This window comes from Oncorhynchus keta, chromosome 19 (genome assembly GCF_023373465.1).
Source record: "Oncorhynchus keta strain PuntledgeMale-10-30-2019 chromosome 19, Oket_V2, whole genome shotgun sequence".
Lineage (NCBI taxonomy): Eukaryota > Metazoa > Chordata > Actinopteri > Salmoniformes > Salmonidae > Oncorhynchus > Oncorhynchus keta.
Window position 1 is genome coordinate 13693365 of NC_068439.1, and position 24247 is coordinate 13717611.

General features: G+C 44.5%; 1 protein-coding gene across 4 annotated transcripts in view; it reads left to right on the top strand.

Moving 5' to 3' along the window:
* The first annotated feature begins 5080 nt into the window (after positions 1 to 5080).
* LOC118397633 (rho family-interacting cell polarization regulator 2-like) overlaps positions 5081 to 24247 on the top strand; it is a 162433-nt gene continuing 143266 nt past the window's right edge. Inside the window, exon 1 of one of the 4 annotated variants that reach the window (XM_052469676.1) lies at positions 5081 to 5383. In XM_052469676.1, coding sequence (XP_052325636.1) covers positions 5272 to 5383 — 112 coding nt within the window. In that variant the 5' untranslated portion in view covers positions 5081 to 5271. The remainder of the gene's footprint in view (positions 5384 to 24247) is intronic. The other 3 variants (XM_052469677.1, XM_052469680.1, XM_052469681.1) reach the window with 3 other exon arrangements.

Sequence of the window (24247 nt, forward strand, 5' to 3'; positions counted from 1 at the left end):
TTAAGAATAATGGAGGCCACTGGGTTCTTGGGGACATTCAATGCTGCAGACATTTTTTGATACCCTTCCCCAGGTCTGTGCCTCGACACAATCCTGTCTTGGAGCTCTATGGACAATTCCTTCGACCTCATGGCTTGGATTTTGCTCTGACAACTGTGGAACCTTACATAGACAGGTTGTACCTTTCCAAATCATGTCCAATCAATTGAATTTACCACAGGTGGACTCCAATCAAGTTGTAGAAACATCTCAAAGATGATCCATGGAAACAGGATGTTCCTGAGCTCAAATTCGAGTCTCATAGCAAAGAGTCTGTACACTTATGCAAATAAGGTATTTCTGTTTTTTATTTGTATTTTCTAACCCAAAGAAGTTCTGGAAAATGGTTAAAGACCTGGAGAATAAACCCTCCTCCTCACAGCTGCTCATGTCCCTTAATGTTGATGTGGTTGTTACTGACAAGGAGCACATGGCTGAGATCTTTAATCACCACTTCATTAAGTCCGGATTCCTATTTGACTCAGCCATGCCTCATTGCCCGTCCAACATTTCCTCATCTCCCACCCCTTCTAATGCGACTAGCCCCAATGCTCCTCCCTCTTTTCCCCTGCCCCGCTGCAAAGTTCCTCCCTGCAGCCAGTCACTGAGTCTGAGGGGCTAAAGGAGCTCCTTAAACTTGACCCCCAAAAAACATCTGGGGCAGATGGTTTAGATCCTTTCTTCTATAAGGTTGCAGCCCCTATCATTGCCTAGCCTGTCTCTGACCTTTTTAACCTCTCTCCTCTATGGGGAAGTTCTCATTGCTTGGAAGGCAGCCACCGTGCGTCCTTTATTTAATGGGAGAAATCAAGCTGATCCTAACTGTTATAGGACAATGTCTATTATGCCCTTTTTATCAAAAGTGTTGGAAAACTAGTCAATAGTCAACCGACTGGCTTACTTGATGTCTGTAGTTTTCTCTCTGGTATGCAATCTGGTTTCCGCTCAGGTTATGCATGCGTCACTGCAACCTTAAAGGTCCTAAATGATGTCACCATTGCCCTGGATTCTAAACAATAATGTGCAGCTATTCTTATTGACTTGGCCAAAGTTTTGATACGGTAAACCATTCCATTCTTGTGGGCCGGCTAAGGAGTATTGGTGTCTCTGAGGGGTCTTTGGTCTGGTTTGCTAACTATCTCTCTCAAAGAGTGCAGTGTATAAAGTCATAACATCTGCTGTCTCAGCCACTGCCTGTCACCAAGGGAGTACCCCAAGGCTGAATCCTAGGCCGCAAACTCTTCTCAATTTACATAAACAACATATCTCAGGCAGTTGGAAGTTCCCTCATCCATTTATATGCAGATGATAGTCTTATACTCAGCTGGCCCCTCCAAGGATTTTGTGTTAACAAATGCTCTACATCAAAGCTTTCTTAGTGTCCAACAAGCTTTCTCTGCCCTTAACCTTGTTCTGAACACCTCCAAAACAAAGGTCATGTGGTTTGGTAAGAAGAACGCCCCTCTCCCCACAGGTGTGATTACTACCTCTGAGTGTTTAGAGCTTGAGGTAGTCACCTCATACAAGTACTTGGGAGTATGGCTAGATGGTACACTGTCCTTCTCTCAGCACAGATCAAAGCTGCAGGCTAGCTAAAGTTCAATCGAGACTTGGTTTCCTCTATTGTAATCGGTCCTCTTTCATCCCAGCTGCCAAACTAATGCTGATTCAGATGACCATCCTAGCCATGCTAGATTATGGAAAATTATTTTCTAGATCAGCAGGTGAGGGTGCTCTCGAGCAGCTAGATGTTCTTTACCATTCAGCTATTTGCCACCAATGCTCCTTATAGGACACATCACTGCACTCCTCTGTACCCGTCGCAAGATCCACTGGTTGATGCTTATTTATAAAACCCTCTTAGGCCTCATTCCCCCCTATCTGAGATACCTACTGCAGCCCTCATCCTCCACATACAACACCCATTCTGCCAGTCACATTCATCATTCAAAGACTCAATCATGGACACTCTTACTGACAGTTGTGGCTGATTTGTGTGATGTATTGTTGTCTCTACCTTCTTGCCTTTGTGCTGTTGTCTGTGCCCAATAATGTTTGTAGTATGTTTTGTGCTGCTACCATGTTGTGCTGTTATCATTTTGTTGTCGTGTGGTGTTGCTACCATGCTGTGTTGTCATGTGTTGCTGCCATGCTATGTCGATTTCTTAAGTCTCTCTTTATGTAGTGTGGTGGTGTCTCTCTTGTCATGATGTGTGTTTTGTCCTATATTAGAATTTTTAATCCCAGCCCCCGTTCCCGCAGGAGGCCTGTTGCCTTTTGGTAGGCCGTCATTGTAAATAAGAATTTGTTCTTGACTGACTTGCTTAGATGCAAAAATGTATTGTGTGTAGATAGATGAGGATTTTGGTATTTATTTAATCCTTTTTAGAATACTGTTGGTACGTAAACAAAATGTCGAAATGGTCAAGGGGTCTGAATACTTTCCGAATGCACTGTATGTGTAAAGCATGTTCCTTTGCATGTCTAAAGTTCAACTTCACAATGATCGACCATCACTTTAAAAGGACCATCACTTTACAGAACAACGTAGGTATTTCTGCATCAATCTTTAGTACTGGTGCACTGGGATCTTTTAGTAGGAATGTTATATTTGGGTGTTTGAAAACTTCTGAATTTCAATTGGATTTGAATTGAATCTCTAACACGGGGGAAAAGGAAATCAGTGGTGTACAGCTTGTCACTGGTTCATCTAAGTACTATACTGTATATGATAGACAGAATGGTTTTCACCTTTTGTCAATGTGTGATCTGTCAGACCAAATGGAGGCTATTTAAAAATATATATTATTGTGCAGCCTTCTATGTAGTTGTAATGCACAAGATGTATTACGTGGAAGCTGCAGTATGGTTGTGTTAGCCTGGTCCCAGATCTGTTTGTGGTGTCTTGCCAGCTCTTCTGAAACCAGGTTATGGTGGTGTGTCCTTGAAGTTGTTCCTCTCATACCAGTGTCCCTTATACTCATCACCTCATCCTTCAGATCATTTCACTGAAGTGTTCTCATTCCATTCTTTCATTGCATTCCAATTCCGTTTGCTCAAGTTGTCCATGTTACAGTCTTGCCATTCAATCCTATACAGCTGGTTGTGGTCAATATATTGTGGCTTATTGTATCTATCTACAGTATATGGTCCATTGATGGTCAAGTTCTAGTCACTCCTAGTAGAGGTTCTGTAATGGTCCTGTTGATGTGTACATGTTGAGTCATTATTCCAGTTTGAGTCTTACTGTCAGTCTGCTTTGTTCCATTTGTTTTAGTTAGATGTTATGATGGAGAAATGTACAGTGCACCAAATGACAAACAAGCTTTATAATGCAAAGAGATACTTTGTGGTGTTAAATAATTCAGATATGTGACGTGGAATCAAAATGAAATAAAGATGTGAAAATAGACAGTTCTGAGATGTGTTTTAGAGATTTTTGAATGACCTGAAGCTGAGTGGAGACACTGGAAGTGTCATGCTTTTTGATATTGATACCAACTTTCTATTTTAGTCTCTCCAGCCAGACGTATGGAGCCTCTGAGTAATGGCTTGCAAAACTAGGCTTAGTTACAGTATAAGAAGTGATGATAAATAACATGCAATGACAGGGTCATCCACTAGAGGTCCCTCAACTGCAACATACATCTCAAAGCAAGCACATGATGGATTTGCATGGTCATTGGGTTGTGGGCAAGGTACATGTCAACTCGTCTGTTGTTATTCAGCCCTGAAGATGATCTTCCGTGTTTATTTGTGATGACAGTGCAGTAGGTCCTGTATAGTGTGTATGTCAGTATGAGTGTGTATGTGTGTGTGAGTCAGTATGAGTGTGTGTGTGTGTGTGTGTGTGTGTGTGTGTGTGTGTGTGTGTGTGTGTGTGTGTGTGTGTGTGTGTGTGTGTGTGTGTGTGTGTGTGTGTGTGTGTGTGTGTGAGTGTTTGTGTGTATGAGTTAGTATGAGTGTGTTTGTGTGTATGAGTTAGTATGAGTGTGTTTGTGTGTATGAGTCAGTATGAGAGTGTTTGTGTGTATGAGTTAGTATGAGTGTGTTTGTGTGTATGAGTCAGTATGAGAGTGTTTGTGTGTATGAGTTAGTATGAGTGTGTTTGTGTGTATGTGTCAGTATGAGTGTGTTTGTGTGTGAGTCAGTATGAGTGTGTTTGTGTGTGTGAGTTAGTATGAGTGTGTTTGTGTGTATGAGTCAGTATGAGTGTGTTTGTGTGTATGAGTCAGTATGAGAGTGTTTGTGTGTGTGAGTTAGTATGAGTGTGTTTGTGTGTATGAGTCAGTATGAGTGTGTTTGTGTGTATGAGTCAGTATGAGAGTGTTTGTGTGTATGAGTTAGTATGAGTATGTTTGTGTGTATGAGTCAGTACGAGTGTGTGTGTGTGTCAGTATGAGAGTGTTTGTGTGTATGAGTGTGTTTGTGTGTATGAGTCAGTATGAGAGTGTTTGTGTGTATGAGTTAGTATGAGTGTGTTTGTGTGTATGAGTCAGTATGAGTGTGTTTGTGTGTATGAGTCAGTATGAGTGTGTTTGTGTGTATGAGTCAGTATGAGTGTGTTTGTGTGTATGAGTTAGTATGAGTGTGTTTGTGTGTATGAGTCAGTATGAGTGTGTTTGTGTGTGTGTCAGTATGAGAGTGTTTGTGTGTATGAGTGTGTTTGTGTGTATGAGTCAGTATGAGAGTGTTTGTGTGTATGAGTTAGTATGAGTGTGTTTGTGTGTATGAGTCAGTATGAGTGTGTTTGCATGACTGCTGTTTCTCTTGTCCTCACCCCCCCCTTCAGGTGTGTACAGGATGGTAGTGGGTCAGGTTTCAGCAGGGTGTGCAACTCCTCTCCTTGTCTCAGATGCAGCCCGTCGATAGGTGCTGAGGCCTGGGGAGTGTGTGTGTTTCTCTCTGTGTCCCTGAGCCTCCCGCCCAGCCCAGGGAGTTGGGTTCCACTGACTCATGAATTAAAGACAGAGCTGAGAGACCATCCACACCATCACAGTATTCTCACTAGACTCCCTGGTAGCGCCAGAACAGGCTGTAAACAAGCAGACCAGCCAGCCAGTCAGTCTGACTCGGAGATCCATATCAGCTTCATATCCTAGCAGGTAGCTTTTCCAGCACCAGAGACTGCCAGGGATAGGCTCTGAAACGGTCCACTACATCCCAGGGATGAGCTCCTGTCTCTGGGGTGAGGCAGCGTAGCGCACCGGGTGATGGTGAGGTGGATGGTGAATGACTTGGACCACGGCACACTGCTGGCACCAGGCCATGGAACTGTCTAGACGGCTTCACTGGATCCACAACCGGCCCTGGAGGGCCCGGGCCCGCCGCAGGGAGTTCAGCAGTGAGTAGTAGTGTGTGTGTGTGTGTGTGTGTGTGTGTGTGTGTGTGTGTGTGTGTGTGTGTGTGTGTGTGTGTGTGTGTGTGTGTGTGTGTGTGTGTGTGTGTGTGTGTGTGTGTGTGACTGTGTCTATGGGCTCTGAGTGAGTAGAGAGAGGCTTCTTGCTGCTCGTTTAGTATGCACTGTGTATGCACTTCCTGTGAAACGGAGCACACAGATGAAGCCATTAGTCAGTCAGTCAGCAGATTGAGTGCTGTAGCTGGACATACAGTGCTGTGAAATAGTTCTGGAGACATGAACAGTCAGGAGTTATAGTCCATGTTAATGGGTATAGCTCATATATTCTGTCATGGACATACCCAGCCATTAGATGTCCCCTGAGAGCTAGAGATAAAGGAGTGTAGTGGTGGAGTCTGGAGATAAAGGGATGTAGTGGTGTAGTCTGGAGATAAAGGGATGTGGTGGTGGAGTCTGGTTGTACAGGGATGTAGTGGTGTAGTCTGGAGATAATAGGATGTACTGCATTGCTACACCTGCATTGCTTGCTGTTTGGGCTTTTAGGCTGGGTTTCTGTACAGCACTTTGAGATATCAGCTGATGTACGAAGGGCTATATAAATACATTTGATTTGATTTGGTGGAGTCTGGTTGTACAGGGATGTAGTGGTGGAGTCTGGTTGTACAGGGATGTAGTGTTGGAGTCTGGTTGTACAGGGATGTAGTGTTGGAGTCTGGTTGTACAGGGATGTAGTGTTGGAGTCTGGTTATACAGGGATGTAGTGGTGGAGTCTGGTTATACAGGGATGTAGTGGTGGAGTCTGGTTATACAGGGATGTAGTGGTGGAGTCTGGTTATACAGGGATGTAGTGGTGGAGTCTGGTTATACAGGGATGTAGTGGTGGAGTCTGGTTATACAGGGATGTAGTGGTGGAGTCTGGTTGTACAGGGATGTAGTGTAGTGGTGGAATCTGGTTGTACAGGGATGTAGTGGTTGAGTCTGGTTATAAAGGGATGTAGTGGTGGAGTCTGGTTGTACAGGGATGTAGTGGTGTAGTCTGGATAGAAAGGGATGTAGTGGTGGAGTCTGGAGATAAAGGGATGTAGTGGTGGAGTCTGGTTATAAAGGGATGTAGTGGTGTAGTCTGGTTATACATTGATGTAGTGTAGTTGTGGAGTCTGGTTGTACAGGGATGTAGTGGTGGAGTCTGGTTATAAAGGGATGTAGTGGTGTAGTCTGGTTATACATTGATGTAGTGTAGTTGTGGAGTCTGGTTGTACAGGGATGTAGTGGTGGAGTCTGGAGATAAAGGGGTGTAGTGGTGGAGTCTGGATTTACAGGGATATAGTGGTGTAGTTTGGAGATAAAGGGATGTAGTGGTGGATTCTGGAGATAATAGGATGTAGTGGTGGAGTCTGGTTATACAGGGATGTAGTGGTGGAGTCTGGAGATAAAGGGATGTAGTGGTGGAGTCTGGTTATACAGGGATGTAGTGGTGGAGTCTGGAGATAAAGGGATGTAGTGGTGTAGTCTGGAGATAATGGGATGTAGATTTAGTGTGTAGTCTGGTTATACAGGGATGTAGTGGTGGAGTCTGGTTATACAGGGATGTAGTGGTGGAGTCTGGTTATACAGGGATGTAGTGGTAGTGGTGTAGTCTGTTTATACAGGGATGTAGTGGTTGAGTCTGGAGATAAAGGGATGTAGTGGTGGATTCTGGAGATAGGGATGTAGTGGATGTACAGGGATGGTGGAGTCTGGTTTTACAGGGATGTAGTGGTGGAGTCTGGATGAGTATAGTGGTGGATGTACAGGGTGGTGTAGTCTTGAGATAAAGGGATGTAGTGGTGTAGTCTGGAGATAATGGGATGTAGTGGTGTAGTCTGGTTATACAGGGATGTAGTGGTGGAGTCTGGTTATACAGGGATGTAGTGTAGTGGTGTAGTCTGTTCATACAGGGATATAGTGGTGGAATAAATGATGATAATAAATGATAATAAATGATTGTAGCTGTTTAGTCTGGATATAAATTGATGTAGTGGTGGATTATGGTTGTACAGCGATGTAGATTTAGTGGGGGAGTCTGGTTATACAGGGATGTAGTGGTGTAGTCTGGAGATAAAGGGATGTAGTGGTGGAGTCTGGAGATAAAGGGATGTAGTGGTGGAGTCTGGTTGTACAGGGATGTAGTGGGGTAGTCTGGTTGTACAGGGATGTAGTGTTGGAGTCTGGATTTACAGGGATATAGTGGTGTAGTCTGGAGATAAAGGGATGTAGTGGTGGATTCTGGAGATAATAGGATGTAGTGGTGGAGTCTGGTTTTACAGGGATGTAGTGGTGGAGTCTGGAGATATAGGGATGTAGTGGTGTAGTCTTGAGATAAAGAGATGTAGTGGTGTAGTCTGGAGATAATGGGATGTAGTGGTGTAGTCTAGTTGTACAGGGATGTAGTGGTGGAGTCTGGTTGTACAGGGATGTAGTGTAGTGGTGTAGTCTGTTTATACAGGGATATAGTGGTGGAGTCTGGAGATAAAAGATTGTAGCTGTTTCGTCTGGATAGAAATAGAAATTTATGTAGTGGTGGAGTCTGGTTATACAGGGATGTAGTGGTGTAGTCTGGAGATAAAGGATGTAGTGGTGGAGTCTGGTTGTACAGGGATGTAGATTTAGTGGTGGAGTCTGGTTATACTATGATGTAGTGGTGGAGTCTGGTTGTACAGGGATGTAGTGGGGGAGTCTGGTTGTACTGTGATGTAGTGGTGGAGTCTGGTTATACAGAGATATAGTGGGGGAGTCTGGTTGTACTGTGATGTAGTGGTGGAGTCTGGTTGTACTGTGATGTAGTGGTGGAGTCTGGTTGTACAGGGATGTAGTGGTGGAGTCTGGTTGTACTGTGATGTAGTGGTGGAGTCTGGTTGTACAGGGATGTAGTGGGGGAGTCTGCTGTCTTTTCTAATAAAGAGCAGTTAGAGGTGCTCTATATACATATCTGGTGTTCTGCCTTCCTCTCACCCCCACTGTAACTCAGACTGGACTGTTGTTGGATATATGTCACTAGCCACTTTAAACAATGCTACCTTATATAATGGGATTAGTGGTACCCTGGTTGTACAGGGATACATTATTCATCTCATATGCATACGTATATACTGTAGTCTACATCATCGACTGCATCCTTATGTAATACATGTATCACTAGCCACTTTAACTATGCCACTTTGTTTACTTTGTCTACATACTCATCTCATATGTATATACTGTACTCGATACCATCTACTGTATGCTGCTCTGTACCATCACTCATTGGGATATATCCTGGTATGTACATATTCTTTATCCCCTTACACTGTGTATAAGACAGTAGTTTTGGAATTGTTAGTTAGATTACTTAAAGGATTAGTTATCACTGCATTGTCGGAACTAGAAGCACAAGCATTTAGTGGTGGAGTCTGGTTATACAGAGATACTCGCATTAACATCTGCTAACCATGTGTATGTGACAAATAACATTTGATTTGATTTGATTTATGTAATGTTCTGATGGCCATCCATGTTGAGTGTGCTTTTGTGTCACTCTTTCTCCTTCACATTAATATAGAGATGTACTTTCAGGCTATGTTTACATATGTGTGTGTCGTGTGTGTGTGTGTGTGTGTGTGTGTGTGTGTGTGTGTGTGTGTGTGTGTGTGTGTGTGTGTGTGTGTGTGTGTGTGTGTGTGTGTGTGTGTGTGTGTGTGTGTGTGTGTGTGTGTGTGTGGATATGTTGATAGAGTAGAGTGCTGTGATTGCATTGGAATGTAATAACTTGATTATCTCTGCTGGAGGGAGGAGCTAGAACTGAAGGAGCGTCTGGGATCAAGTCACGAAGCCAGCTTATTGGCTTAGGCACAGGGCTGCTGGCTGCTTGTTGGTGTATGCTGTGATGTGACTGTGAGGAAGGAAGTGGTCCTGGTACAGATCCACACAGAGCTCTGATACCCAGGGTGCCTCCATGGGGGGCGATGCCATGGCAACAACCGCAGTGTAGTGTCACTTCAACGACCTCCACTCAGAGGCACACCGCTGTGGCACGTGCCCTGCTCCGGGTAGAAGTTACCCTCAAACAGGTCTAGGATCGGTTTACCCACCCCATTTCCTAACATTCAAGGTAGAAGTTAGTTAGTCAGAATCATTGAACAGCTAGAAGGTTAGTGCCAGGTTAGTTAGTGAGAACCATTATACAGCTGATAGGTACTGTTAGAGCCAGGTTATTTAGTGAAACCAATGTCATATCTAAAACTAAAGGCAGTTGGAATGACACTCGGTGTCAGTGTCTGTCAGAGCCAGTTGACCAGCATTGCTATTTAATTAGACTTCTATCACGTGGGGGAGATCTGTGAAGGTTTAATTGAAATGGTAGAGGATCCTGTAGTAAAGAGAGTGGATTACACCACTCTACTGAATATGGCACTGCCTAGTAGGGCTGCTGTCAGTGGTGTAAAGTACAATAAGTAAAAAATACTTTAAAGTACTACTAGTTTTTGGGGTGTCTGTACTTCACTATACTATTTATATTTTTTGACAACTTTTACTTTTACTTCACTACATTCCGAAAGAAAATAAAGTATTTTTTACGGCATGAATTTTCCCTGAAACCCAAAAGTACTCGTTACATTTTGGATGCTTAGCAGGACAGGAAAATGGTCAAATTCACACAGTTATCAAGAGAACATCCTTGTTTATCTACTGCCTCTGATCTGGCAGACTCACTAAACACAAATACTTAGTTTGTAAATGAGTGTTGGAGTGTGCCCTTGGCTATCCGAAAAATAAGGTTTGCTTAATATGAAGAATTTGAAATAAATTTACACTTTTACTTTTGATACTTACGTAAGTACATTTTTGCAATTACATGTACTTTTGATACATACAGTTGAAGTCAGAAGTTTACATACACCTTAGCCAAATACATTTAAACTCCAGCTTTTCACAATTCCTGACATTTAATCCAAGTAAAAATTCCCTGTTTTAGGTCAGTTATATTCACCATTTTATTTTAAGAATGTGAAATGTCAGAATATTGGTAGAGAGAATGATTTATTTCAGTTATTATTTCCTTCATCACATTCCCAGTGGGTCAGAAGTTTACATACACTCAATTAGTATTTGGTAGCATTGCCTGTAAATTGTTTAACTTGATTCAAACGTTTTGGCCCATTCCTCCTGACAGAGCTGGTGTAACTGAGTCAGGTTTGTAGGCCTCCTTGCTCACACACACTTTTTCAGTTCTGCCCACAAATGTTCAATTGGATTGATGTCAGGGCTTTGTGAAGGAGCAGTGGCTTCTTCCATGCTGAGCGGCCTTTCATGTTATGTCGATATAGGACTCGTTCTACTGTGGATATAGATAATTTTGTACCCGTTTCCTCCAGCATCTTCACAAGGTCATTTGCTGTTGTTCTGGGATTGATTTGCACTTTTAGCACCAAAGTACGTTCATCTCTAAGAGACAGAACAGAACGCGTCTTCTTCCTGAGCGGTATGACGGGTGCGTGGTCCCATGGTGTTTATACTTGCGTACTATTGGTTGTACAGATGAACGTGGTACCTTCAGGCGTTTGGAAATTGCTCTCAAGGTTGAACCAGACTTCTGAAGGTCTACAATTCTTTTTCTGAGGTCTTGGCTGATTTCTTATTGATTTTCCCATGATGTCAAACAAGGAGGCACTGAGTTTGAAGGTAGGCCTTGAAATACATCCACAGGTACACCTCCAATAGACTCAAATGATGTCAATTAGCGTATCAGAAGCTTCTAAAGCCATGACATAATTTTCTGGAATTTTCCAAGTTGTTTAAAGGCACAGTCAACTTAGTGTATGTAAACTTCTGACCCACTGGAATTGTGATACAGTGAATTAGAAGTGAAATAATCTGTCTGTTAACAATTGTTGGAAAAATGACTTGTGTCATGCACAAAGTAGATGTCCTAACCGACTTGCCAAAACTATAGTTTGTTAACAAGACATTTTTGGAATGGTTGAAAAATTAGTTTTAATGACTCCAACCTAAGTGTATGTAAACTTCTGACTTCAACTGTAAGTATATTTAAAACCAAATACTTTTTCAACTTTTACTCAAGCAGTATTTTAATGGGTGACTTTCACTCTTTACTTTTACTCAAATATGACAATTGTGTACTTTTTCCTCCACTGGCCTGATTACCTGGCAGAGCAATGTAGTAAATGGGCTCCCTTACAAAAATGTACCATGGCAGTACAATGAAAAAATGTTTTTTTTTAGCCAACTACCACGCCAGGAAAATACCATGTTACTGGTGCAAATATCCTGGTATTTTCCTGCCATGGTCGTGACGAAAAACAATGATAGTACCATGGTAGTTTTTTCACTGTACTTTCATGATTCCTTTTGTGTTAATTCATAGTTTTGAGGTCTTCACTATTATTCTACAATGTAGAAAATAGTTTACAAAAATGTAAAAAACTTGAAAGATTAGGTGTGTCCAAATTCTTGACAGGTACTGTATCTCACATTCTCCCACATTTCAGGTTAGCAACACAGGGAACCCAAACATGAGCAAAAAAACTGTACTATTAATTTAATTATTTCCCCTTTTCTGTGATGTTACAGACAAACTAGGACCAACAATAGTAGCCTGCCTCTGACTTTATCAGAAACGTGGCCATAGTGGTATTCCTGGTCGTAATGATGGTGAGTTGACGTTGCTCTTATATTCAGTAGTTCCTCCCGACTGTATGTAATGAAACCTAAGATACCTGGGGTACTAATATAAGAAATAAAATACTGCATCCATCTCTGTCGGCGCCGGAAAGAGACAAGGTCGTAATGATGAGTTGACGTTGCTCTTATGTCCCGTTGATAGGATAAACGTGCTTTCAGTTCATTCCATTTATTTTCCAGCGGTTGAACGTTAGCTAGCAGGACGGAAGGCAAAGGCAAAACAGGATGGTTGGTTAAGAACCAATAAGACAGCAACCAACCCCTCCGGCACCATCACTCATCAACATCATACTTCAAAGCTAAACCCATGGTACATTTCCATGTTTCAGATCTATACCATCACTCATCAACATCATACTTCAAAGCTAAACCCATGGTACATTTCCATGTTTCAGATCTATACCATGGTATGAATGATGCCATATCATGGTAATATTTAGGCACAATAGCAGTACCATGGTAGCACCATCATACTTCAAGGCTAAACCCATAGTACATTTCCATGATTCAGACTATACCATCATCAACATCATACTTGAAAGCTAAACCCATGGTACATTTCCATGTTTCAGATCTATACCATCACTTTTGTAAAAGCTAAACCCATGGTACATTTCCATGTTTCAGATCTATACCATCACTCATCAACATCATACTTCAAAGCTAAACCCATGGTACATCCATGTTTCAGATCTATACCATGGTATGAATGATGCCATATCATGGTCTATCACTATTTAGGCACAATAGCAGTACAAAATGGTAGTACCATCATACTTCAAAGTTAAACATTAGCCTTCTACATCTAGCTACATATTGAACTTCCATCCCTCTCAGTCCATACAACAATGTATGAATGATGCCATATTGGTAGAATGGCGTTATAATCAATGGCAGTACCATCAAAATTAAGCTAAACCCATGGTACATTTCCATATTCAGATCTATACCATGGTATGAATGATGCCAGGAAAGTGTAATATTTAGCACAATAGCAGTACCAGTAGAACATCAATATAACTAAAGATGCAACATTTCCAGTTGTTTTCAATGACATATGCTCTCAATGGGTTTTGATGAATGATGCCAAAATCATGGTAATATTTGACACTTTTTTTTAGCAGTACCATGGGACCAATCACAGTTCAAAGCTAAACCCATGGTACATTTCCATGATTTCAGATCTATACATGGTTTGAAAATGCCATATCTTGCTGGCTTTTAGGCACAATAGCAGTACCATGGTAGTACAATGTCATACTCGTTTGGCCAAACACCATGGATTGTTCCATGTTTCAGAATGCTTGTTCGGGTGGTTTCTCCTGTGAGATACATTCAGCCTCTCCCTCAGAATGCTTGTTGGTGCTTTCTCCTGTAGATACATTCAGCCTCTCCCTCAGAATGCTTGTACCGGGTGCTTTCTCCATCATACTTCAAAGCTAAACCCAGAATACATTTCCATGTTTCCCTATACCATCACTCATCAACATCATCCCTCAAAGCTAAACCCATGGTGCTTTCTCCTGTTTGAGATACATTATACCTCTCCCTCATGAATGATGTTCGGGTGGTAATATTTAGGCATTCAGCTAAACCCATGGTACATTTCCATGTTTCAGATCTATACCATGGTATGAATGATGCTTTATCATGTAGATACATTTAGCCTCTCCCTCAGAATGCTTGTACCATGGTAGCTTTCTCCTGTGAGATACATTCAGCCTAAACCCTCAGAATGCTTGTTCAGACTTTACCTGTGAGATACATTCAGCCTCTCCCTCAGAATGCTTGTAGGGCAGGGTGCTTTCTCCTGTGAGATGTGAGACGTTCGGTGCATTGAAAAACATGTCAATACATTCAGCCTCGCCATCCTGCTTGTTGGGTGCTTTCCTACATTCAGCCTCCCAGAATGCTTGTGGGTGCTTTCGAGATGCATTCAGCCTGTTCGGGTGCTTTCTCCTGTGAGATACATTCAGCCTCTCCTCAGAATGCTTTTGGTGCTTTATCCTGAGGCTCACCTGGCTCAAATGCTTGTTCGGTGCTTTCTCCTGTGAGATACATTCAGCCTAGTTCAGAATGCTTGTTCATCTTTCTACATATTGAACTTCAACCTCTCAGGCCAGTGGCTTTCTCCTGTGAGATACATTCAGCCTCTCCCTCAGAATGCTTGTTCAATGGTGCTTTCTGAAAAATTAAGTAATACATTCAGCCTCTCCCTCAGAATGCTTGTTAGGAAAGTGCTTTCCATTTTAGATACATTCAGCCTCTCCCTCAGAATGCCACCAGAGGTGCAATATCTCCTGATGAGATACATTCAGCCTCTCCCTCAGAATGCTTGTTCAATGGGTGCTTTCCCCTGTGAGATACATTCAGCCTCTCCCTCAGAATTTTGTTCGGGTGCTTTCTCCTGTGAGACATACATTCAGCCTCTCCCTCATGCTTGTTGAGCTCGCTCAGTTTAGCTCAACAGTGAATGCTTGTTCGGGTGCTTTTGTAAAATACATTCAGCCTCTCCCTCAGAATGCTTGTTCAATGCCCCTGGAGATACATTCAGCAACAATGTCATAATGCTTGTTGGACCAGACACCTCGGATACATTCAGCCTCTCCCTCAGAATGCTTGTTCGGGTGGTTTCTCCTGTGAGATACATTCAGCCTCTCCCTCAGAATGCTTGTTCGGGTGGTTTCTCCTGTGAGATACATTCAGCCTCTCCCTCAGAATGCTTGTTCGGGTGCTTTCTCCTGTGAGATACATTCAGCCTCTCCCTCAGAATGCTTGTTCGGGTGCTTTCTCCTGTGAGATACATTCAGCCTCTCCCTCAGAATGCTTGTTCGGGTGCTTTCTCCTGTGAGATACATTCAGCCTCTCCCTCAGAATGCTTGTTCGGGTGCTTTCTCCTGTGAGATACATTCAGCCTCTCCCTCAGAATGCTTGTTCGGGTGCTTTCTCCTGTGAGATACATTCAGCCTCTCCCTCAGAATGCTTGTTCGGGTGCTTTCTCCTGTGAGATACATTCAGCCTCTCCCTCAGAATGCTTGTTCGGGTGCTTTCTCCTGTGAGATACATTCAGCCTCTCCCTCAGAATGCTTGTTCGGGTGCTTTCTCCTGTGAGATACATTCAGCCTCTCCCTCAGAATGCTTGTTCGGGTGCTTTCCCCTGTGAGATACATTCAGCCTCTCCCTCAGAATGCTTGTTCGGGTGCTTTCCCCTGTGAGATACATTCAGCCTCTCCCTCAGAATGCTTGTTCGGGTGCTTTCTCCTGTGAGATACATTCAGCCTCTCCCTCAGAATGCTTGTTCGGGTGCTTTCCCCTGTGAGATACATTCAGCCTCTTGCGAATTTAAGGAAATTTATGAAACAAAGAGACAAAAGATAAATTATTTATAAATGTTTTATTTTTTTCTTGGGACATTTTTTTGGGGATGCCTGGCTACAACACTGCTACTTTCATATCCCATCAAAATAATTTCACTTTGTTCTTCAAGATGTGATGATATTAAAACCAAATAATCATCATGTATTTAAAAATCCCTTGAAAATGGAAGGTAGTTGTCAGTGGTTTTGGTCTCCCTGCCCCCCAGCAGTCAAATCGAACACTCTGACCCTTATTATTAAAAGACCTATTATTAAAAGGGAGAGAGAAAGGTCAACAGCCTGTCTCTGACCCTGGCTATGTGATGTGGTGGTTTGACTGGTCAACAGCCTGTCTCTGACCCTGGCTATGTGATGTGGTGGTTTGACTGGTCAACAGCCTGTCTCTGACCCTGGCTATGTGATGTGGTGGTTTGACTGGTCAACAGCCTGTCTCTGACCCTGGCTATGTGATGTGGTGGTTTGACTGGTCAACAGCCTGTCTCTGACCCTGGCTATGTGATGTGGTGGTTTGACTGGTCAACAGCCTGTCTCTGACCCTGGCTATGTGATGTGGTGGTTTGACTGGTCAACAGCCTGTCTCTGACCCTGGCTATGTGATGTGGTGGTTTGACTGGTCAACAGCCTGTCTCTGACCCTGGCTATGTGATGTGGTGGTTTGACTGGTCAACACCCTGTCTCTGACCCTGGCTATGTGATGTGGTGGTTTGACTGGTCAACAGCCTGTCTCTGACCCTGGCTATGTGATGTGGTGGTTTGATGCCTGGTGGCTATGTGATGTGGTGGTTTGACTGGTCAACAGCCTGTCCTGACCCTGGCTATGTGATGTGGTGGTTTGACTGGTCAACAGCCTGTCTCTGACCCTGGCTATGTGATGTGGTGGTTTGACTGGTCAACAGCCTGTCTCTGACCCTGGCTATGTGATGTGGTGGTTTGACTGGTCAACAGCCTGTCTCTGACCCTGGCTATGTGATGTGGTGGTTTGACTGGTCAACAGCCTGTCTCTGACCCTGGCTATGTGATGTGGTGGTTTGACTGGTCAACAGCCTGTCTCTGACCCTGGCTATGTGATGTGGTGGTTTGACTGGTCAACAGCCTGTCTCTGACCCTGGCTATGTGATGTGGTGGTTTGACTGGTCAACAGCCTGTCTCTGACCCTGGCTATGTGATGTGGTGGTTTGACTGGTCAACAGCCTGTCTCTGACCCTGGCTATGTGATGTGGTGGTTTGACTGGTCAACAGCCTGTCTCTGACCCTGGCTATGTGATGTGGTGGTTTGACTGGACAGCCTGTCTCTGACCCTGGCTATGTGATGTGGTGGTTTGACTGGTCAACAGCCTGTCTCTGACCCTGGCTATGTGATGTGGTGGTTTGACTGGTCAACAGCCTGTCTCTGACCCTGGCTATGTGATGTGGTGGTTTGACTGGTCAACAGCCTGACCCTGGCTATGTGATGTGGTGGTTTGACTGGTCAACAGCCTGTCTCTGACCCTGGCTATGTGATGTGGTGGTTTGACTGGTCAACAGCCTGTCTCTGACCCTGGCTATGTGATGTGGTGGTTTGACTGGTCAACAGCCTGTCTCTGACCCTGGCTATGTGATGTGGTGGTTTGACTGGTCAACAGCCTGTCTCTGACCCTGGCTATGTGATGTGGTGGTTTGACTGGTCAACAGCCTGTCTCCGACCCTGGCTATAGTATGGATCTATGAGATGTGTTGGTCTGTGACCTTTAGATGACCCTCTACGGGCTCTCCGTGACCTCACCTCAAGTGACACAGCCATACCTGGCTGTCACCTCATTGCATGTACAGTAGACCAATACTGTGGTATTACGGGGTCTGGCTCTCCGTAGAACTGGACAGACAAACAGAGAAGTGTGTGCTGAAGCAGTTCAGCTGAACTAGGCCAAGGCTTCAGGCACCGGAAACACGCATCCCTGTGGAATTAGTCATAACTGTATGAAGTAGGACACAGAATACTGATTGGGACTAACGCGTTGTCTCAATCTCACGCCTGCGAGCCCAAATTGACTACAGAGCTGAACGCGCTCACGTTCTACCATGATTCTGCCCTCTCAGCCGGAGAGACCTGAATGCCAAAGATTGAGAAAGGGGCAGGGCGGGTAGAGGGAGAGAGAGGGGAGGTGAAAGAGAGCAAATGACAATTGTTGTATGTCATTCATTCAGTGAGTAAGACTTGAGGGTAATGTTTTCCAACACTCTTAAGTGTGAACACAACACAGGGTTGTTTGACAGGGAGAGGGCTAGAGAGAAGGGGGGAGCAATCCTGTTGTACTGTATGTGTGACAGAGAGGATTTAGTTCAAGCTTATCAGCTGAATGCCCAGTGACAGCAGAGAGAACACTGTGCTCCAAAAGCCCCCTCACGTACTGTAGATAATTAATGACCTTAGAGCAGCACAGAGCCTCTCCCATAAACTCGACTGCTGTCTCTAGTGCCGTCTCTACGACAGTCTAGTGCTGTCACAGTCTAGTGCTGTCTCTAAGACAGTCTAGTGCTGTCACAGTCTAGTGCTGTCTCTACGACAGTCTAGTGCTGTCACAGTCTAGTGCTGTCTCTACTACAGTCTAGTGCTCTCTCTACTACATTCTTCTGCTGTCTCTACTGCTGTCTCTACTAATGTATCTACTACAGTCTACTGCGGTCTCTAGTGCTGTCTCTACTACAGTCTAGTGCTGTCTCTACTACAGTCTAGTGCTGTCTCTACTACAGTCTAGTGCTGTCTCTGGTGCTGTCTCTACTACAGTCTAGTGCTGTCTCTACTACAGTCTAGTGCTGTCTCTACTACAGTCTAGTGCTGTCTCTGCTACAGTCTAGTGCTCTCTCTACTACATTCTTCTGCTGTCTCTACTGCTGTCTCTACTAATGTATCTACTACAGTCTACTGCGGTCTCTAGTGCTGTCTCTACTACAGTCTAGTGCTGTCTCTACTACAGTCTAGTGCTGTCTCTACTACAGTCTAGTGCTGTCTCTGGTGCTGTCTCTACTACAGTCTAGTGCTGTCTCTACTACAGTCTAGTGCTGTCTCTACTACAGTCTTGCGCTGTCTCTACTGCTGCCTCTACTGCTGCCTCTACTGCTGTTTCCGCTACTGTCTCTACTGCTGTCTACTGCGGTCTCTACTACAGTCTAGTGCTGTCTCTAGTGCTCTCTCTACTACAGTCTAGTGCTGTCTCTACTACAGTCTAGTGCTGTCTCTACTGCTGTCCCTACAACAGTCTACTGCGGTCTCTACTGCTGTCTCTACTACAGTCTACTTCTGTCTCTACTACAGTCTAGTGCTGTCTCTACTACAGTCTAGTGCTGTCTCTACTACAGTCTACTGCTGTCTCTACTGCTGTCCCTACAACAGTCTACTGTGGTCTCTACTGCTGTCTCTACTACAGTCTACTTCTGTCTCTACTGCTGTCTCTACTACAGTTTACTTCAGTCTCTACTGCTGTCTCTACTACAGTCTTGCGCTGTCTCTACTGCTGTCCCTACAACAGTCTACTGCGGTCTCTACTGCTGTCTCTACTACAGTCTACTTCTGTCTCTACTGCTGTCTCTACTACAGTTTACTTCAGTCTCTACTGCTGTCTCTACTACAGTCTTGCGCTGTCTCTACTGCTGTCTCCACTGCTGTCTCTACTGCTGTCTCTACTACAGTCTACTTCTGTCTCTACTACAGTCTACTGCTGTCTCTACTACAGTCTACTGCTGTCTCGACTATTGTCTCTACTGCTGTCTCTACTACAGTCTACTTCAGTCTCTACTGCTATCTCTACTACAGTCTAGTGCTGTCTCTACTGCTGTCTCTACTGCTGTCTCTACTACAGTCTACTTCAGTCTTTTCTGCTGTCTCTACTACTGTCTCTGCTGCTGTCTCTACTACATTCCACTGCTGTCTCTATTTCTGTCTCTGCTACTGTCTCTACTGCTGTCTCTACTACAGTCTACTTTTGTCTCTACTGCTGTCTCTACTACAGTCTACTGCTGTCTCTACTGCTGTCTCTATTACAGTCTACTGATGTCTTTAATGCTATCTCTATTACAGTCTACTGCTGTCTCTACTACTGTCTCTTCTACATTCTACTTCTGTCTCTACTCCGGACTCTACTAGAGTCTAGCGCTGTCTCTACTGCTGTCTCTACTGCTGTCTCTGCTACTGTCTCTACTGCTGTCTTTACTACAGTCTACTTCAGTCTCTACCGCTGTCTCTACTGCTGTCTCTACTGCTGTTTCTATTGCTGTCTCTACTGCTGTCTCTACACATGTCTCTACTGCTGTCAATCCTACAGTCTACTGCTGTCTCTACTGCTGTCTTCACTGCTGTCTCTACTACTGTCTTCACTGCTGTCTCTACTGCTGTCTCTACTGCTATCTCTGCTACTGTCTCTACTGCTGTCTTTACTACAGTCTACTTCAGTCTCTACCGCTGTCTCTACTGCTGTCTCTATTGCTGTCTCTGCTGCTGTCGCTACTACTGTCGCTAGTACTGTCGCTACTGTTATCTCTACTGCTGTCTCTACTGCTGTCTCCACTGCTGTCTCCACTGCTGTCTCCTACTGTCGCTACTGCTGTCTCTACTGTTATCTCTACTACTGTCTCTACTGCTGTCTCTACTGCTGTCTCTACTGTTATCTCTACTGCTGTCTCTACTGCTGTCTCTACTGTTATCTCTACTGCTGTCTCTACTGCTGTCTCTACTGTTATCTCTACTGCTGTCTCTACTGCCGTCTCTACTGTTATCTCTACTGCTGTCTCTACTGCTGTCTCCACTGCTGTCTCCTACTGTCGCTACTGCTGTCTCTACTGTTATCTCTACTACTGTCTCTACTGCTGTCTCTACTGCTGTCTCTACTGTTATCTCTACTGCTGTCTCTACTGCTGTCTCTACTGTTATCTCTACTGCTGTCTCTACTGCTGTCTCTACTGTTATCTCTACTGCTGTCTCTACTGCTGTCTCCACTGCTGTCTCCACTGCTGTCTCCTACTGTCGGTACTGCTGTCTCTACTGTTATCTCTACTACTGTCTCTACTGCTGTCTCTACTGCTGTCTCCACTGCTGTCTCCTACTGCTGTCTCTACTGCTGTCTCTACTGTTATCTCTACTGCTATCTCTACTGCTGTCTCCACTGCTGTCTCCACTGCTGTCTCCTACTGCTATCTCTACTGCTGTCTCTACTGCTGTCTCTACTGCTGTCTCTACTGTTATCTCTACTGCTGTCTCTACTGCTGTCTCTACTGTTATCTCTACTGCTGTCTCTACTGCTGTCTCTACTGCTGTCTCTACTGTTATCTCTACGGCTGTCTCTACTGCTGTCTCTACTACAGTCTACTTCTGTCTCTACTACAGTCTAGTGCTGTCTCTACTACAGTCTAGTGCTGTCTCTACTACAGTCTACTGCTGTCTCTACTGCTGTCCCTACAACAGTCTACTGTGGTCTCTACTGCTGTCTCTACTACAGTCTACTTCTGTCTCTACTGCTGTCTCTACTACAGTTTACTTCAGTCTCTACTGCTGTCTCTACTACAGTCTTGCGCTGTCTCTACTGCTGTCCCTACAACAGTCTACTGCGGTCTCTACTGCTGTCTCTACTACAGTCTACTTCTGTCTCTACTGCTGTCTCTACTACAGTTTACTTCAGTCTCTACTGCTGTCTCTACTACAGTCTTGCGCTGTCTCTACTGCTGTCTCCACTGCTGTCTCTACTGCTGTCTCTACTACAGTCTACTTCTGTCTCTACTACAGTCTACTGCTGTCTCTACTACAGTCTACTGCTGTCTCGACTATTGTCTCTACTGCTGTCTCTACTACAGTCTACTTCAGTCTCTACTGCTATCTCTACTACAGTCTAGTGCTGTCTCTACTGCTGTCTCTACTGCTGTCTCTACTACAGTCTACTTCAGTCTTTTCTGCTGTCTCTACTACTGTCTCTGCTGCTGTCTCTACTACATTCCACTGCTGTCTCTATTTCTGTCTCTGCTACTGTCTCTACTGCTGTCTCTACTACAGTCTACTTTTGTCTCTACTGCTGTCTCTACTACAGTCTACTGCTGTCTCTACTGCTGTCTCTATTACAGTATACTGATGTCTTTAATGCTATCTCTATTACAGTCATGCTGTCTCTACTACTGTCTCTTCTACATTCTACTTCTGTCTCTACTCCGGACTCTAAGAGTCTAGCGCTGTCTCTACTGCTGTCTCTACTGCTGTCTCTGCTACTGTCTCTACTGCTGTCTTTACTACAGTCTACTTCAGTCTCTACCGCTGTCTCTACTGCTGTCTCTACTGCTGTCTCTATTGCTGTCTCTACTGCTGAAACACATGCCTCTACTGCTGTCAATCCTACAGTCTACTGCTGTCTCTACTGCTGTCTTCACTGCTGTCTCTACTACTGTCTTCACTGCTGTCTCTACTGCTGTCTCTACTGCTGTCTCTGCTACTGTCTCTACTGCTGTCTTTACTACAGTCTACTTCAGTCTCTACCGCTGTCTCTACTGCTGTCTCTATTGCTGTCTCTGCTGCTGTAAACTACTGTCGCTAGTACTGGTACTGTTATCTCTACTGCTGTCAAACTGCTGTCTCCCTGCTGTCTCCACTGCTGTCTCCTACTGTCGCTACTGCTGTCTCTACTGTTATCTCTACTACTGTCTCTACTGCTGTCTCTACTGCTGTCTCTACTGTTATCTCTACTGCTGTCTCTACTGCTGTCAAAACAATTATCTCTACTGCTGTCTCTACTGCTGTCTCTACTGTTATCTCTACTGCTGTCTCTACTGCCGTCTCTGTGTTATCTCTACTGCTGTCTCTACTGCTGTCTCCACTGCTGTCTCCTACTGTCGCTACTGCTGTCTCTACTGTTATCTCTACTGCTGTCTCTACTGCTGTCTCTACTGTTATCTCTACTGCTGTCTCTACTGCTGTCTCTACTGTTATCTCTACTGCTGTCTCTACTGCCGTCTCTACTGTTATCTCTACTGCTGTCTCTACTGCTGTCTCCACTGCTGTCTCCACTGCTGTCTCCTACTGTCGGTACTGCTGTCTCTACTGTTATCTCTACTACTGTCTCTACTGCTGTCTCTACTGCTGTCTCCACTGCTGTCTCCTACTGCTGTCTCTACTGCTGTCTCTACTGTTATCTCTACTGCTATCTCTACTGCTGTCTCCACTGCTGTCTCCACTGCTGTCTCCTACTGCTATCTCTACTGCTGTCTCTACTGCTGTCTCTACTGCTGTCTCTACTGTTATCTCTACTGCTGTCTCTACTGCTGTCTCTACTGTTATCTCTACTGCTGTCTCTACTGCTGTCTCTACTGCTGTCTCTACTGTTATCTCTACGGCTGTCTCTACTGCTGTCTCTACTACAGTCTACTTCTGTCTCTACTACAGTCTAGTGCTGTCTCTACTACAGTCTAGTGCTGTCTCTACTACAGTCTACTGCTGTCTCTACTGCTGTCCCTACAACAGTCTACTGTGGTCTCTACTGCTGTCTCTACTACAGTCTACTTCTGTCTCTACTGCTGTCTTTACTACAGTCTACTTCAGTCTCTACCGCTGTCTCTACTGCTGTCTCTATTGCTGTCTCTGCTGCTGTCGCTACTACTGTCGCTAGTACTGTCGCTACTGTTATCTCTACTGCTGTCTCTACTGCTGTCTCCACTGCTGTCTCCACTGCTGTCTCCTACTGTCGCTACTGCTGTCTCTACTGTTATCTCTACTACTGTCTCTACTGCTGTCTCTACTGCTGTCTCTACTGTTATCTCTACTGCTGTCTCTACTGCTGTCTCTACTGTTATCTCTACTGCTGTCTCTACTGCTGTCTCTACTGTTATCTCTACTGCTGTCTCTACTGCCGTCTCTACTGTTATCTCTACTGCTGTCTCTACTGCTGTCTCCACTGCTGTCTCCACTGCTGTCTCCTACTGTCGCTACTGCTGTCTCTACTGTTATCTCTACTACTGTCTCTACTGCTGTCTCTACTGCTGTCTCTACTGTTATCTCTACTGCTGTCTCTACTGCTGTCTCTACTGCTGTCTCTACTGCTGTCTCTACTGTTATCTCTACTGCTGTCTCTACTGCCGTCTCTACTGTTATCTCTACTGCTGTCTCTACTGCTGTCTCCACTGCTGTCTCCACTGCTGTCTCCTACTGTCGGTACTGCTGTCTCTACTGTTATCTCTACTACTGTCTCTACTGCTGTCTCTACTGCTGTCTCCACTGCTGTCTCCTACTGCTGTCTCTACTGCTGTCTCTACTGTTATCTCTACTGCTATCTCTACTGCTGTCTCCACTGCTGTCTCCACTGCTGTCTCCTACTGCTATCTCTACTGCTGTCTCTACTGCTGTCTCTACTGCTGTCTCTACTGTTATCTCTACTGCTGTCTCTACTGCTGTCTCTACTGTTATCTCTACTGCTGTCTCTACTGCTGTCTCTACTGCTGTCTCTACTGTTATCTCTACGGCTGTCTCTACTGCTGTCTCTACTGATGTCTCTACTGTTATCTCTACTGCTGTCTCTACTGCTGTCTCTACTGCTGTCTCTACTGCTGTCTCTACTGTTATCTCTACTGTTATCTCTACTGCTGTCTCTACTGTTATCTCTACTGTTATCTCTACTGCTGTCTCTACTGCTGTCTCTACTGCTATGTCTACTGTTATCTCTACTGCTGTCTCTACTGTTATCTCTACTGTTATCTCTACTGCTGTCTCTACTGCTGTCTCTACTGCTGTCTCTACCGCTGTCTCTACTGC